General features: G+C 37.3%; 1 protein-coding gene across 5 annotated transcripts in view; it reads right to left on the bottom strand.

The window, feature by feature from the left end:
- Positions 1-180: 180 nt before the first annotated feature.
- THOC7 (THO complex subunit 7) overlaps positions 181-12,312 on the bottom strand; it is a 30,662-nt gene continuing 18,530 nt past the window's right edge. For 4 of the 5 annotated variants that reach the window (XM_053600837.1, XM_053600836.1, XM_053600840.1 and 1 more), the window contains 7 exons: positions 8,233-8,350; positions 5,895-6,022; positions 5,509-5,595; positions 2,918-2,975; positions 1,538-1,604; positions 1,387-1,456; positions 181-511 (listed from right to left, as the gene is read on the bottom strand). In XM_053600837.1, the coding sequence (XP_053456812.1) occupies positions 444-511; positions 1,387-1,456; positions 1,538-1,604; positions 2,918-2,975; positions 5,509-5,595; positions 5,895-6,022; positions 8,233-8,350 (596 nt within the window). In that variant the 3' untranslated portion in view covers positions 181-443. The remainder of the gene's footprint in view (positions 512-1,386; positions 1,457-1,537; positions 1,605-2,917; positions 2,976-5,508; positions 5,596-5,894; positions 6,023-8,232; positions 8,351-12,312) is intronic. The other variant, XM_053600839.1, reaches the window with a different exon arrangement.

The raw sequence follows: 12,312 nt of genomic DNA, 5'->3' as shown, positions 1-12,312 counted from the left end.
CCCTCCTGAACTTTATTCATGGACTCTATTTTCAAAAGTGGTCACAATTTCCAGAAATTGACCCATTTTCTCATAAACATCCTAGAAATGTCACCTTCTTAAAATCTTCAACTTATTTTGTAAGCCAATCAATGTTACCAATTAAAAAATACCTAGAATACTAATGAGCAAAAAGACATCCAGTTTGAAAATATTTTATTAAACATTTTTGGATGTTGCCTCCTACCTCTTAAGAATAAAAAATGCATTTCAATAAAAACAAATCTATATTGAAATCATTTTCCCTTATGTAAAGATACATGAATGAAATGTATATGAAAATTTAAAAGCAAAATATTTCACTGTCAAAACTTTAAATATCTCAAGAGCACAACATATTTTAAACACACTTAAGATCATATAGCTGTTTCAGTATTCTTAAGAATGATGAGTGATTAGCCTATCTACGGCTTAGGATCTGTTTCCAAGCTTATTTCTTCAGCTTCTTCTACCTCTGACAGCTTTTCATCATCTGTAATTGAGAAACATAAAACCTTAGTTAAATGTGCCTAAAAACAGTTTAGCCTTTATTAGTTAATGTATTTAAAGCAGGGCGGCGCCTGTGGCTCAAGGAGTAGGGCGCCAGTCCCATATGCCGTAGGTGGCGGGTTCAAACCCAGCCCCGGCCAAAAAAACCACAAAAAAAAAAAAAAATGTATTTAAAGCAAAGATAGCAAAATGGCAGCCTAAGACTGTTGTCCTCATAAGTGACAAAAGAAAAAAAAAAAGGAAAAAAGGAAAGTTTTAGTGGTTAATGTTTATTAGCACAAATTTTAAATTTGTGTGATAGATGTCACTACCAAACAAAAAAATCTAGGTCTTAGGCTTTTCTTTAAAGGAATCAGAAAATCAGAAAACATAGAAATTTCTAATTGTCAGCAGTCAATATAAGGAGTGCATCTTCAGTTCTCCAAAGTACCCACCATACATTGGGTATACAAATGTTCTTAGGCACTTACCACCTGCCTGGGTCCTCGCTTTACTTTACAGTAATAAAGTATAATAAACAAAGAAAAATTCCAAACCTATCATTCTTTAATGTTTCTTAATTTAAACCACTAAGTATATATTTAGATCATATATTACTATAAAATAAGAATTCTTTTTTTTTTTTTTTTTTTAATTTGGCCGGGGCTGGGTTTGAACCCGCCACCTCCGGCATATGGGACCGGCGCCCGTACCCGCTGAGCCACAGGCGCCGCCCTAAAATAAGAATTCTTTACACATGTTCAGAAAGTTGAACAACATGAGGGCTTTCTAATGTTATCCAGCTACACTCCAAAAGGCTCTCCCACGAATCATTTAAAATTCCTTATACACATTCATTTTGAGACTATTTCTACTTACTTTCCAGTGTTTGCTGAAGTTCATGGATGGTACTAAGAAGAACGTGAAACTGTTTCCGTCTCAACTCCAGCTGTGTTAAAAAAAAAAAAATTATGCAAATTGATCTATAAACATATAGATATCATAAAGGCTAACATATATATGCAAATACCTTATCTTCAACGCTTTCTTTAATATGTGAGAGATGTTCTAATTCTTTACCTAGAGCCTCTAGTTCCCTGGAAAAAAATAAACAAGTATTATACTTTGTTAATTGGGGAAACAGAATTTATAATTAATATCTAACTTTTTAGTTACTAAATAGTATTTTAAAAATTTTTTTTTTTTTTTTTGTAGAGACAGAGTCTCACTGTACCGCCCTCGGGTAGAGTGCCGTGGCGTCACACGGCTCACAGCAACCTCTAACTCTTGGGCTTACACGATTCTCTTGCCTCAGCCTCCCGAGCAGCTGGGACTACAGGTGCCCGCCACAACGTATTTTTAAAAAAAATTTTTTTTCTTTTTTTTCTTTTTTTTTGTAGAGACAGAGTTTCACTTTATTGCCCTCGGCAGAGTGCTGTGGCGTCACACAGCTCACAGCAACCTCCAACTCCTGGGCTTAGGCGATTCTCCTGCCTCAGCCTTCCGAGTAGCTGGGACTACAGGCACCCGCCACAACGCCCGGCTATTTTTTTTTGTTGCAGTTTGGCTGGGGCTGGGTTTGAACCTGCCACCCTCGGTATATGGGTCCGGCGCCCTACTCACTGAGCCACAGGCGCCACCCTATTTTTAAAAATTTTTAAAAGCATAAAGAGCTATAACACTCCATTGTGTAACACTTCCAAAGCTGAGGATTTCTTCTTAATTCCTAAATAAGCACTTATTTTCATTAAAATAAGATTTTTAGATAAATTTTTAAAGCATAGGAAAATACACATAATAGAATAACAAGACCCCCAAACTGATACATTTGTCATACTTAACTTCAAGATTTCTTTTTTCTTTTTGTAAAACTAATAAAACATTGCCTATTAACTTGAATACCCGTTTTGAACCTTAGCCCAGTCCTTTATCCTAGGTTTTTTTCTCCTCTGCGTCCCACTTAGGCAACCATTACATCATTCCAATCCTTTCCTAGGCATATATTTGCATCTCCGAATAACATGGAGTATTAGGATAAAATATTTTAGGAGGGGTTCTAACTTTTATAAATGGTTATTATTCTGTATGTAATCAGGAAACTTAAGATTAATTTTTAAAATCATTATGTATTTTTTCTTCACTAGGTTTTGAGATCTGTGTTTTAAACGTGTGTATCTATTCTTTCTAACTGCTATTGGTATGCTACTATACGAATAAACAATATTCTATTTATTCATTTTCATATTGATTTATTTTAGACCTATAGGCAGTAAAGACACAGGAAGAAAAAAATCTAATCAAGCAGAATTAAAATATGTAATATTGAAGATATGATCCCTCCTTTTCAAACATATTATGTATTTCTTTAAAAATAAAATGCGTTCCTTTCAAAGTAAAGTTCTAAACTTACTTTAATGTTTCATGCCTGTCTGGATGATGCTGGATCACTTTTGCCAAAGCATCATATTCTGAAAGACATAACAATATTAACCCAACTAAGGTTTTATTGAACCTGGATTATCAAAATGAAGTAATATTACAAATCTCTCCTAATCAGTTTCCAAGTACACCAAGAAATGAAAACACTGAAAGACAGAAAGAATATTGCCAACTTTACTTGATTCAGCTATAACCATAATGTTACATGGCATCAAAAGGGTTCCAAACAAAGAGTTTAGCTTCCAAATCAATTTTTCCATCCGTATGTCCTGGACAGAAAATAATAGGACTGCATAAGCATAAAGAACTTAAGTGATTACAGACCATCAAATATACTAATTATGAAAATGACTTACTATTTGCTCAGAAAAAAAAATCAGTAAAGTACATACCATTAACCTCAGGTATTAGTCAAATAGCAAATTACACTTCTCACTAATTAAGGTAAAGATTTCAGAAATTTAAATGATTTAAAATTTAGGTACTTGTTTCTGCTCTACTGAGACCTCAAAGATAAATCATGTTAACCTTTCTTACGAAATGATGAATGTCAGGATTCACTTAAACATCTATTAACCAACAAAAACACTGTTCGCAAAATATTTTTAAATGATTTTATTTTATTTTATTTATTTTTTTTGTTTTGTTTTTTTTGAGACAGTGCCTCAAGCTGTTGCCCTGTGTAGAGTACCGTAGCATCACAGATCACAGCAACCTCCAACTCCTGGGCTCAAGCGATTCTCCTGCCTCCGCCTCCCAAGTAGCTGGGACTACAGGCACCCGCCACAATGCCCAGCTATTTATTGGTTGCAGCCGTCTTTGTTGTTTGGCGGGCCCAGGCTGGATTCGAACCCGCCAGCTCAGGTATATGTGGCTGGCGCTTTAGCCACTTGAGCCACAGGCGCCGAGCTTTGAAATCATTTTAGAATTGATAATAATTATTAATAAGTTGATATATTTTGCTGTAAATTGGCCATCAAAACACTACCACACACATCTTAGACTAAATATAAAACCAACTTTTAAAATTAGGGAATTAAACTTCATTTTAATTAGCTCATCAAAAGGTGAAATTCATTATTTTGGAACTGAGCATATTAATTCAATCAAAGTGTGGGTTTTTTTTTTTTAAATAAAAAAATTTGAATTACAAAATAATACATGCTTAGTGTAAAACAATATAAAACAAAAAACAAAAAAAGAATCTAAGCCATAAAAACCGACAATCCCAAAATCACCACTTTTCAGATATATGTCACAGTGATGATTACAGATTATATTTTTGTTTCTTTTTTTTTTTTTGAAACAGAGTCTGACTTTGTCAACCTCAGTAGAGTGCTGTAGCATTACAGTTCACAGCAACCTCAAACTCTTGGGCTCAAGTGATTCTCTTGCCTCAGCCTCCCAAGTAGCTGGGACTACAGGTGCCTGCTACAATGCCCAGCTATATTTTTTTTGTTTAGCAGGCCCAGATTGGGTTCAAACCCACCAGTCCCGTAGCATGTGGCCAGCGCCCTAACCACTGAGCTACGGCGCCACCCACATTATGTTTTTTATTTTTATTTTTCTCCAATATACAACGTAAGAGGAACAATGCCCATGTTATTAAAAATACTTTTGATAGTTTTTACAAAGTATGTAAGGCCATATCCTAATTTAAAAACAAAGAGCTCACGTTTATAAACCTAGCACTCTGGGAGGCCAAGGCTGGTGGATTGCTTGAGCTCAGGAGCTCCAGACCAACCTGAGCAAGAACAAGATCGTGTCTTTAAAAAATAGCTGTGCACTGTGGTGGGCACCTGTAGTCCCAACTACTTGGGAGGCTGAGGCAAGAGGATCACTTGAGCCCCAGAGTTTGAGGTTGCTGTGAGCTATGATGCCAGAGCACTCTACCGAGGGTGACAAAGTAAATAAATAAATAAATAAGAGATTTCAATAAAACTATACTATAACCTTCTGACCATTTAGGTAGCCTATAAATGTTTGTTTTCTTTGTACCTAATAAAAACTCATTGGGTTTAAATTCTTTTCTTTTTCTTGAAAGTAGCTCCATTAAATAAACAACAACAACAAAATCCAAACCCTAAATCTAGTCTACTTATATAAGCCTCTTCTGCTGATTAACCATAACACTATTTAGGCAGAAGAATCTGAAGACAGTAAAAAACTAATACTTAAGAAATACTTGGATTAAAAAAAGAAAAGAAAAAGGAAAGGAATACTACAATAATCAATACAACCCAGTAAGAATATTTTTTTCAGTATACTCTTCCTCCTTCATCGTAAAGAATAATATAGTTTTTGGGCGGTGCCTGTGGCTCAAGGAGTAGGGCACCGGTCCCATATACTGGAGGTGGCGGGTTCAAACCCAGCCCCGGCCAAAAACCACAAAAAAAAAAAAAAAAAAAAGAATAATATAGTTTTAAAGAAATGTACTTGGCTTCTAATTCTTTTTCATAATTCAGATTAATTATGGCTACAGATCTTACCTAATAACACTAAAAACTGCACGAAAATAATAGTTATAAAGTATTTGCACATTAAATAGCTTGAAATGCTTACCTTGGCGATTTTTTCGTATTCGTTTTGCTTGAAGAATTTGCTTTTTGCACTCAGCAATCTTTTCATGTGCTCCAGCAATGCTGCATTCTACATAAAAAGGTTTTTAAAGGTAGTTATAACAACTATAATCTCTGTCCATTTTTAATTTTAAAATATGTTTCTAAACTGAAGTTCCACTGCTTACAAAATAGATGCTGGATTTTCAAAAAAAATCACTGTAACCCAAGTTACTGTATCATATTAGAATACACATTTTTATAGCTAACACTTACTGTATGCTTTCCATTAATATTCTAATTGTTATTTTTTACCATTGATCAAAAAAAATTGTCAGCAGATATTGTTCCCTTTAGACTATAAAATTACACAGAGAAACATTACTTTACCTATTTCTTTGTAAATTTTTTCATAATTTTCCATTTCTCTTAGATTCATATCATATACCAACAATGTTTTGCCCATTGAAAATTCACATTGAGACAATGTGCTCAGCATACGTTGGTACTGGCTATATCTAAATCAAAAAGAGAGAGAAAAAGAATAAAGATGCTTTGTGAGTTGCTAAAGTTGAGCTGTTTTAATGCAAGCAAAGATTTGCTAGTTAATTCCTACCAAATTCTTTTTTTTTTTTTTTTTTTGTAGAGACAGAGTCTCACTTTACGGCCCTCGGTAGAGTGCCGTGGCCTCACACAGCTCACAGCAACCTCCAACTCCTGGGCTTAAGCGATTCTCCTGCCTCAGCCTCCCGAGTAGCTGGGACTACAGGCGCCCACCACAACGCCCGGCTATTTTTTGGTTGCAGTTTGGCCGGGGCCGGGTTTGAACCCGCCACCCTCGGTATATGGGGCCGGCGCCTTACTGACTGAGCCACAGGCGCCGCCCAATTCCTACCAAATTCTAAGAGAATCATGTGCTTTATTTAAAACAATATAGAATATACGTCTTGTGTTTTTTTCCCTTCTAAAAGAAAGAAATACACTTGAAATATACTCAAAATTTATAAACTGCTTTAATTACAAATGCAAAGATGGGACTATTGTTTTCATCAATATAGGCTTAATTCTTTTCTTTTTTATTGTTAAATCATTGCTGTGTACATTAGTGCAATCAAGGGGTACAATGTGCTGGTTTCATATACAATCTGAAACATTCTCATCAAACTGTTCAACGTAGCCTTCATGGCATTTTCTTAGTCATTGTATGAAGACATCTGTACTCTGCCTTTAATTACAGGCTTAATTCAAACAATTATTTGAATTTTGTTTAAAACAAAATTCAAATTATTTATTTATTTTATTTTTTGAGACAGAGACTCACTATATTGCCCTTGGTAGAGTGCCATCGCATCACAGCTCACAGCAACCTCAAACTCTTGGGCTTACGCAGTTCTCTTGCCTCAGCCTCCCAAGTAGCTGGGACTACAGGCGCCTGCCAAAACACCCAGCTATTTTTTGATGTAGTTGTCATTGTTATTTAGCTGTCCTGGGCCGGGTTTGAACCCACCACCCTTGGTGTATGTGGCTGGTGCCGAGCCTTAAAATACTTAAAAAACATTTTGATTAAAATGGTTTTGGGTGGCGCCTGTGGCTCAGTCGGTAAGGTGCCGGCCCCATACACCAAGGGTGGCGGGTTCAAACCCGGCCCCGGCTGAACTGCAACCAAAAAATAGCTGGGCGTTGTGGGGGGGGCCTATAGTCCCAGCTACTCGGGAGGCTGAGGCAAGAGAATCGCTTAAGCCCAGGAGTTGGAGGTTGCTGTGAGCTGTGTGAGGCCACGGCACTCTACCGAGGGCCATAAAGTGAGACTCTGTCTCTACAAAAAAAAAAAAAAAAAATAGATGGCTTTACAGTTATGTTCTCACAACTTTTTCACTCTGTACAATTATTTATTTATGTAGAAAGCCAGTTCAAATGAGGAAAAATGTCCTACGTAATAAAGAATCATTAAAAATACATATATATGTACACATACACACATCAGCAACTTTTAATTATCAACAAAGAAGAGGGCGGCGCCTGTGGCTCAGTGAGTAGGGCACCGGCCCCATATGCCAAGGGTGGCGGGTTCAAACCCAGCCCTGGCCAAACTGCAACAAAAAAAAAAACAAAGAAGAAAATTTCTCTGGATATTTGATCATTTATCAGCTAAAAGTAATTAAATCAATGAGCCTGAATTTAATCTTTATTTCTTCTTACCACTCTGCCTTCTGCACATTTTAGTAAACATAAGGAGACCTGACGAAGAGAAGACTCTATTCCTGATTAATTAAGAGTTGACTTCTCTAGACATTTAAGGTAAACGAAAATTTGAAATAGTAACACAATCTTAATATATGATCTAAAATCACATAGGGCCAGGTACAGTGGCTCATGGCTGTAATCCTAGCACTCTAGGAGGCCAAGGCAGGAGGATTGCTTTTAGCTCAGGAGTTCCAGACCAGTCTGAGCAAGAGTGAGACCCAGTCTGTACTTAAAACAAACAAGTTATAAAAAACATTTCTTTCTTTAATAAGCCATGCCTCACAGGGCTACCTGTAGTCCCTGGTACTGAAAGGCTGAAGCAGGAGGATCACTTGAGCTTATGAGTTTGAGGTTGCGATGAGCTAGGTTGACGCCTAAGTACTCCAGCCTGGGCAACAAAATGTGACTCTGTCTCAAAAAATAAAATAAGATTAAATAAATCATGTCAAGACATTAGTATTGAAAGAACAGTGAAATGAAATACCCTTCTTCTTGGGATCCTGAGTTGCACCATTTAATGAAACTCTTTACCAGCAGATTAATTCTCCGATCATCTCCAGCACCATCTCCATCAATTAGGAGACGTTTCCTTATGACTTCATCTAGAGGAAACAAGGGTAATGTGAATTTATATGACCATCTGGTTCTTGGCATCTTTCAAGGACAAAATAACTCAATTCAAAAGAAAATAACTGAAATGTAAATGTGCCTAATGCTAACAAACTGGGCACTTAAAAATGGATAGCTAAAATAGTAAATTTTATTATGTATATTTTACACAATAAAAGTATGTATTAAAGAAAAAAGGAACATTATTGCATGTCTACCATATGTCAGACACTGTACCAGGACATAGGTGTATAGAAGTGAAAAGCCTTGTCCTCGCAGAGTTGGCATTCTACTGGGTTGTTGAGTGGAAATAATTTTCAGGTATATCAAGGAAATAAACCAATAATTCTGGGAACATTTTGTTTATAAAACCTGTTTAGACAGATGTAAGAATGGAATGTTTATGTCTCTCTGGCTAGTGAGAGACACTGGTAAAAGGAATAGAAAGAAAGTATTTTTAAAATGTAGTAGCAGAACAGGAAAAGAGAATGAGATGAGAAAAAGGAATGGGTTTGTGTTTTTTCTTTGAGACAGAACCTCAAGCTGACACCCTGGGTAGAGTGCCTTGACATCACAGCTCACAGCAACCTCCAACTCCTGGGCTCAAGCGATTCTCTTGCCTCTGCCTCCCAAGTACCTGGGACCACAGGCGCTCACCACAATGCTGGCTATTTTTTGGTTGCAACCATCATTGTTGTTTGGCGGACCCAGGCTGGATTCCAACCTGCCAGCTCAGGTGTATGGGATCGGCGCCTTGGCCGCTTGAGCCACAGGCACCAAGCCAAGGAATGGATTTGTTAATTAACAGTATAATTTAGTTATCTTATTTGTAATGCTTCTTTCCCCATAAGAATTTTTTTCTCCCTTTTGCCCCCAGAGAAAAAGGAATAGAAAAGCAATGCAGATGATAATAATGAGTAATATGAGAGGTTCCAGCCTGCCTGCCTGGCAGCCTGAGCTTGTGTTCTCACCTAGACAAAGTAACACTGGATGATAACAGAAGAAAGGCAAATTAAAACAACAAAACATAGCATTTGTCATCTATCAGACTGGCAAAAATCGAAAGACCTGATAACCCGTAATTCTAATCTAGAAATGTATCCTATAAATATATATATGCACAGACAGACATACGGAATGTTCTTAGTGGTAGTTTATAGCAGAAAGATTATAAGAGACTGGTTAAATTAGGAAATATTTATATAATGTAACACCTTTAGTAAGTAGCCAGAAGAATAGTACAGACATATATACTGATGCCAGAAAAATCTCCTTAGAGGTGTTAAGTAAGATGTGTAGAACTGGAAGTTCTGAGTGTGCGTATATATCATAAGTGTATATGTACATCGGAAAATATCTTTGGAAGGATCTACAAGAAATCATTAATAGTCTTATTTTTGGGATGAGGGACCATAGACAGAAGTGGGAAAAGATGTTATTTTCCTTCATGTCTTTGCAGAGTTTTGGGGTTTTGTTGTGTTTGGTTTTGTTTTGTTTTACATGCATGCATTATTTTTTAAGATTAAATTTTCAAGTGTGAATAATTCCTAGAGAGCCAGCATGATGAATCAACAGCAAAATCTTTGAACAATAGTTCCTGTGTGTGGGCAGAAATATTTTTCAGTACAGGTGCAACGGAGATAAACTTTGGAAGGCAGATGGCTCCAGAAAATATATTCTGTGATAACATCAGATAAACATTTTCAGAATTGCATTTGTTTCTCAGAGTCAAAGCTTTGACATATTGTTCAAGTTACTAATTCATCGAGTTTTTTAGTTTTATATTTAAAAAATGCAAACCAGACTTGGCACCCATAGCTCAGTGGTTAGGGTGCTGGCCACATACACGAGGGCTGGTGGTTTTGAACCTGGCCTGGGCCTGCTAAACAACAATGACAACTGGGTGGCGCCTGTGGCTCAGTCGTAAGGCGCCGGCGCCGGCCCCATATACCGAGGGTGGCAGGTTCAAACCCGCCCCCGCCAAACTGCAACCAAAAAAAAAAAAAAAATAGCCAGGCGTTGTGGCAGGCGCCTGTAGTCCCAGCTACTTGGGAGGCTGAGGCAAGAGAATCGCTTAAGCCCAGGAGTTGGAGGTTGCTGTGAGCTGTGTAAGGCCATGGCACTCTACCGAGGGCCATAAAATGAGACTCTGTCTCTACAAAAAAAAAAAAAAAAAAAATGACAACTAGAAAAAAATGCCTCCAGACATTGTGGAGGGTGCCTGTAGTCCCAGCTACTTGGAAGGCTGAGGCAAGAGAATTGCTTAAGCCCAAGAGGGTTGTGTGAGTTTGAGGTTGCTATGAGTCATGATGCCATAGTACTCTACCGCGGGTGACACAGTGAGACTGTCTCAAAAAAAAGCAAACTAATGCTTTCTGATTTTAGCTAAACACTATTATGTGAAGAGACCGAGACAAACAGATCATAGTCTCTTAAGACATTAAAATGAAGAAAATAAATTGATGGGTTTTCTACTACAACTATTTTAATTTCATTAAAAGAAAAAGAAACATCCATTGGGTAAGGCAATCTGGTGTCATACCGGTCAACAATTCTTTTGCTAGTCTTCTTACCTCTGGTCTTTTCAAGTACTCAAGAAATCCCATGTTCTTTGAGGATTGGAGATTTCAAATGTAAAAGCATCCATGGAACAGACAAATAACATCAGAGGGAAAAATAGAGGATGAGTACTCTGACTGAGATAGAAGCTATCTGGGATAGATCTAATTTTCCAAGAGATTTTATTTTATTTTATTTTATTTTTTGGCCAGGGCAGGGTTTTGAACCCGCCACCTCCGGCATATAGGACCCGTGCCCTACTCCTTGAGCCACAGGTGCCGCCCATTTTCCAAGAGATTTTAAAAATTTGATGGTATAGTTTGTCTCCCCCAAAAGTCAAGTTGAAATTTAATTGCCATTGCAATGACCTGAATAGATATTTCTCAAAAGAACATACACAAATGACCAACAGGAATATGAAAAAATGTTCAATATCACCAACCAGGGCTGTGCAAATCAAAGTCACCATGAGATACCACCTCACCACCATGAGAGATTGGCTATTGTCAAAAAGATAACAAGTATTGGAAAGGACTTAGAAGGGAATCCTCATACATTGTTAATGGAAATGTAAATTAGTATAGTAGTTATGAAAAACAGTATGGGGATCTTCAAAAAGTTAAAAATATAACTACATGTCGTATGATTCAGCGATCCCACTACTAAGTATATATACAAAATCAGTATGTCAAAGAGACATCTGTACTCCCACATTTATAGTTGCATTATTCACAATACCCAAGATATGGGATCAATCTAAGTGTCCACTAGGGAATGAACAGTTAAAAGAAAATGTGGTACATACACATAATTAAATACCTCAGCCATATAAAAGATAGAAATCCTGTCATTTTTGACAACATGCACGAATCTAGAGGACATTATTATTATTTTTTTTTTTGTAGAGACAGAGTCTCACTTTATGGCCCTCGGTAGAGTGCCGTGGTGTCACACAGCTCACAGCAACCTCCAACTCCTGGGCTTAAGCAATTCTCTTGCCTCAGCCTCCCGAGTAGCTGGGACTACAGGCGCCCACCACAACGCCCGGCTAGTTTTTGGTTGCAGTTCAGCCAAGGCCGGGTTTGAACTCGTCACCCTTGGTATATGGGGCCGGCGCCTTACCGACTGAGCCACAGGCACCGCCCCTAGAGGACATTATCTTAAAGGAAATAAGGTAAGCACAGAAAGGCAAATACTACGTGATCTCACTCACATGGAATCCAAAAAAGTTGATCTTATCAAAGTAGTGTGTATAATGGTAGGTAAGAGTGTAGAGCAGGCAGAGAGGAGGGAGATGGGGAGATTATCACTCAAAGGATACATAATTGCAGTTAGCTAGGAGGGATAAGTTTCAAAAGATCTACTGTAAAGTGACTATAGTTAATGATGTAAAAGA

This window comes from Nycticebus coucang, chromosome 8 (assembly GCF_027406575.1).
Source record: "Nycticebus coucang isolate mNycCou1 chromosome 8, mNycCou1.pri, whole genome shotgun sequence".
In the NCBI taxonomy this organism is placed as follows: domain Eukaryota; kingdom Metazoa; phylum Chordata; class Mammalia; order Primates; family Lorisidae; genus Nycticebus; species Nycticebus coucang.
This window is presented reverse-complemented; position numbering and strand designations above follow the sequence as displayed.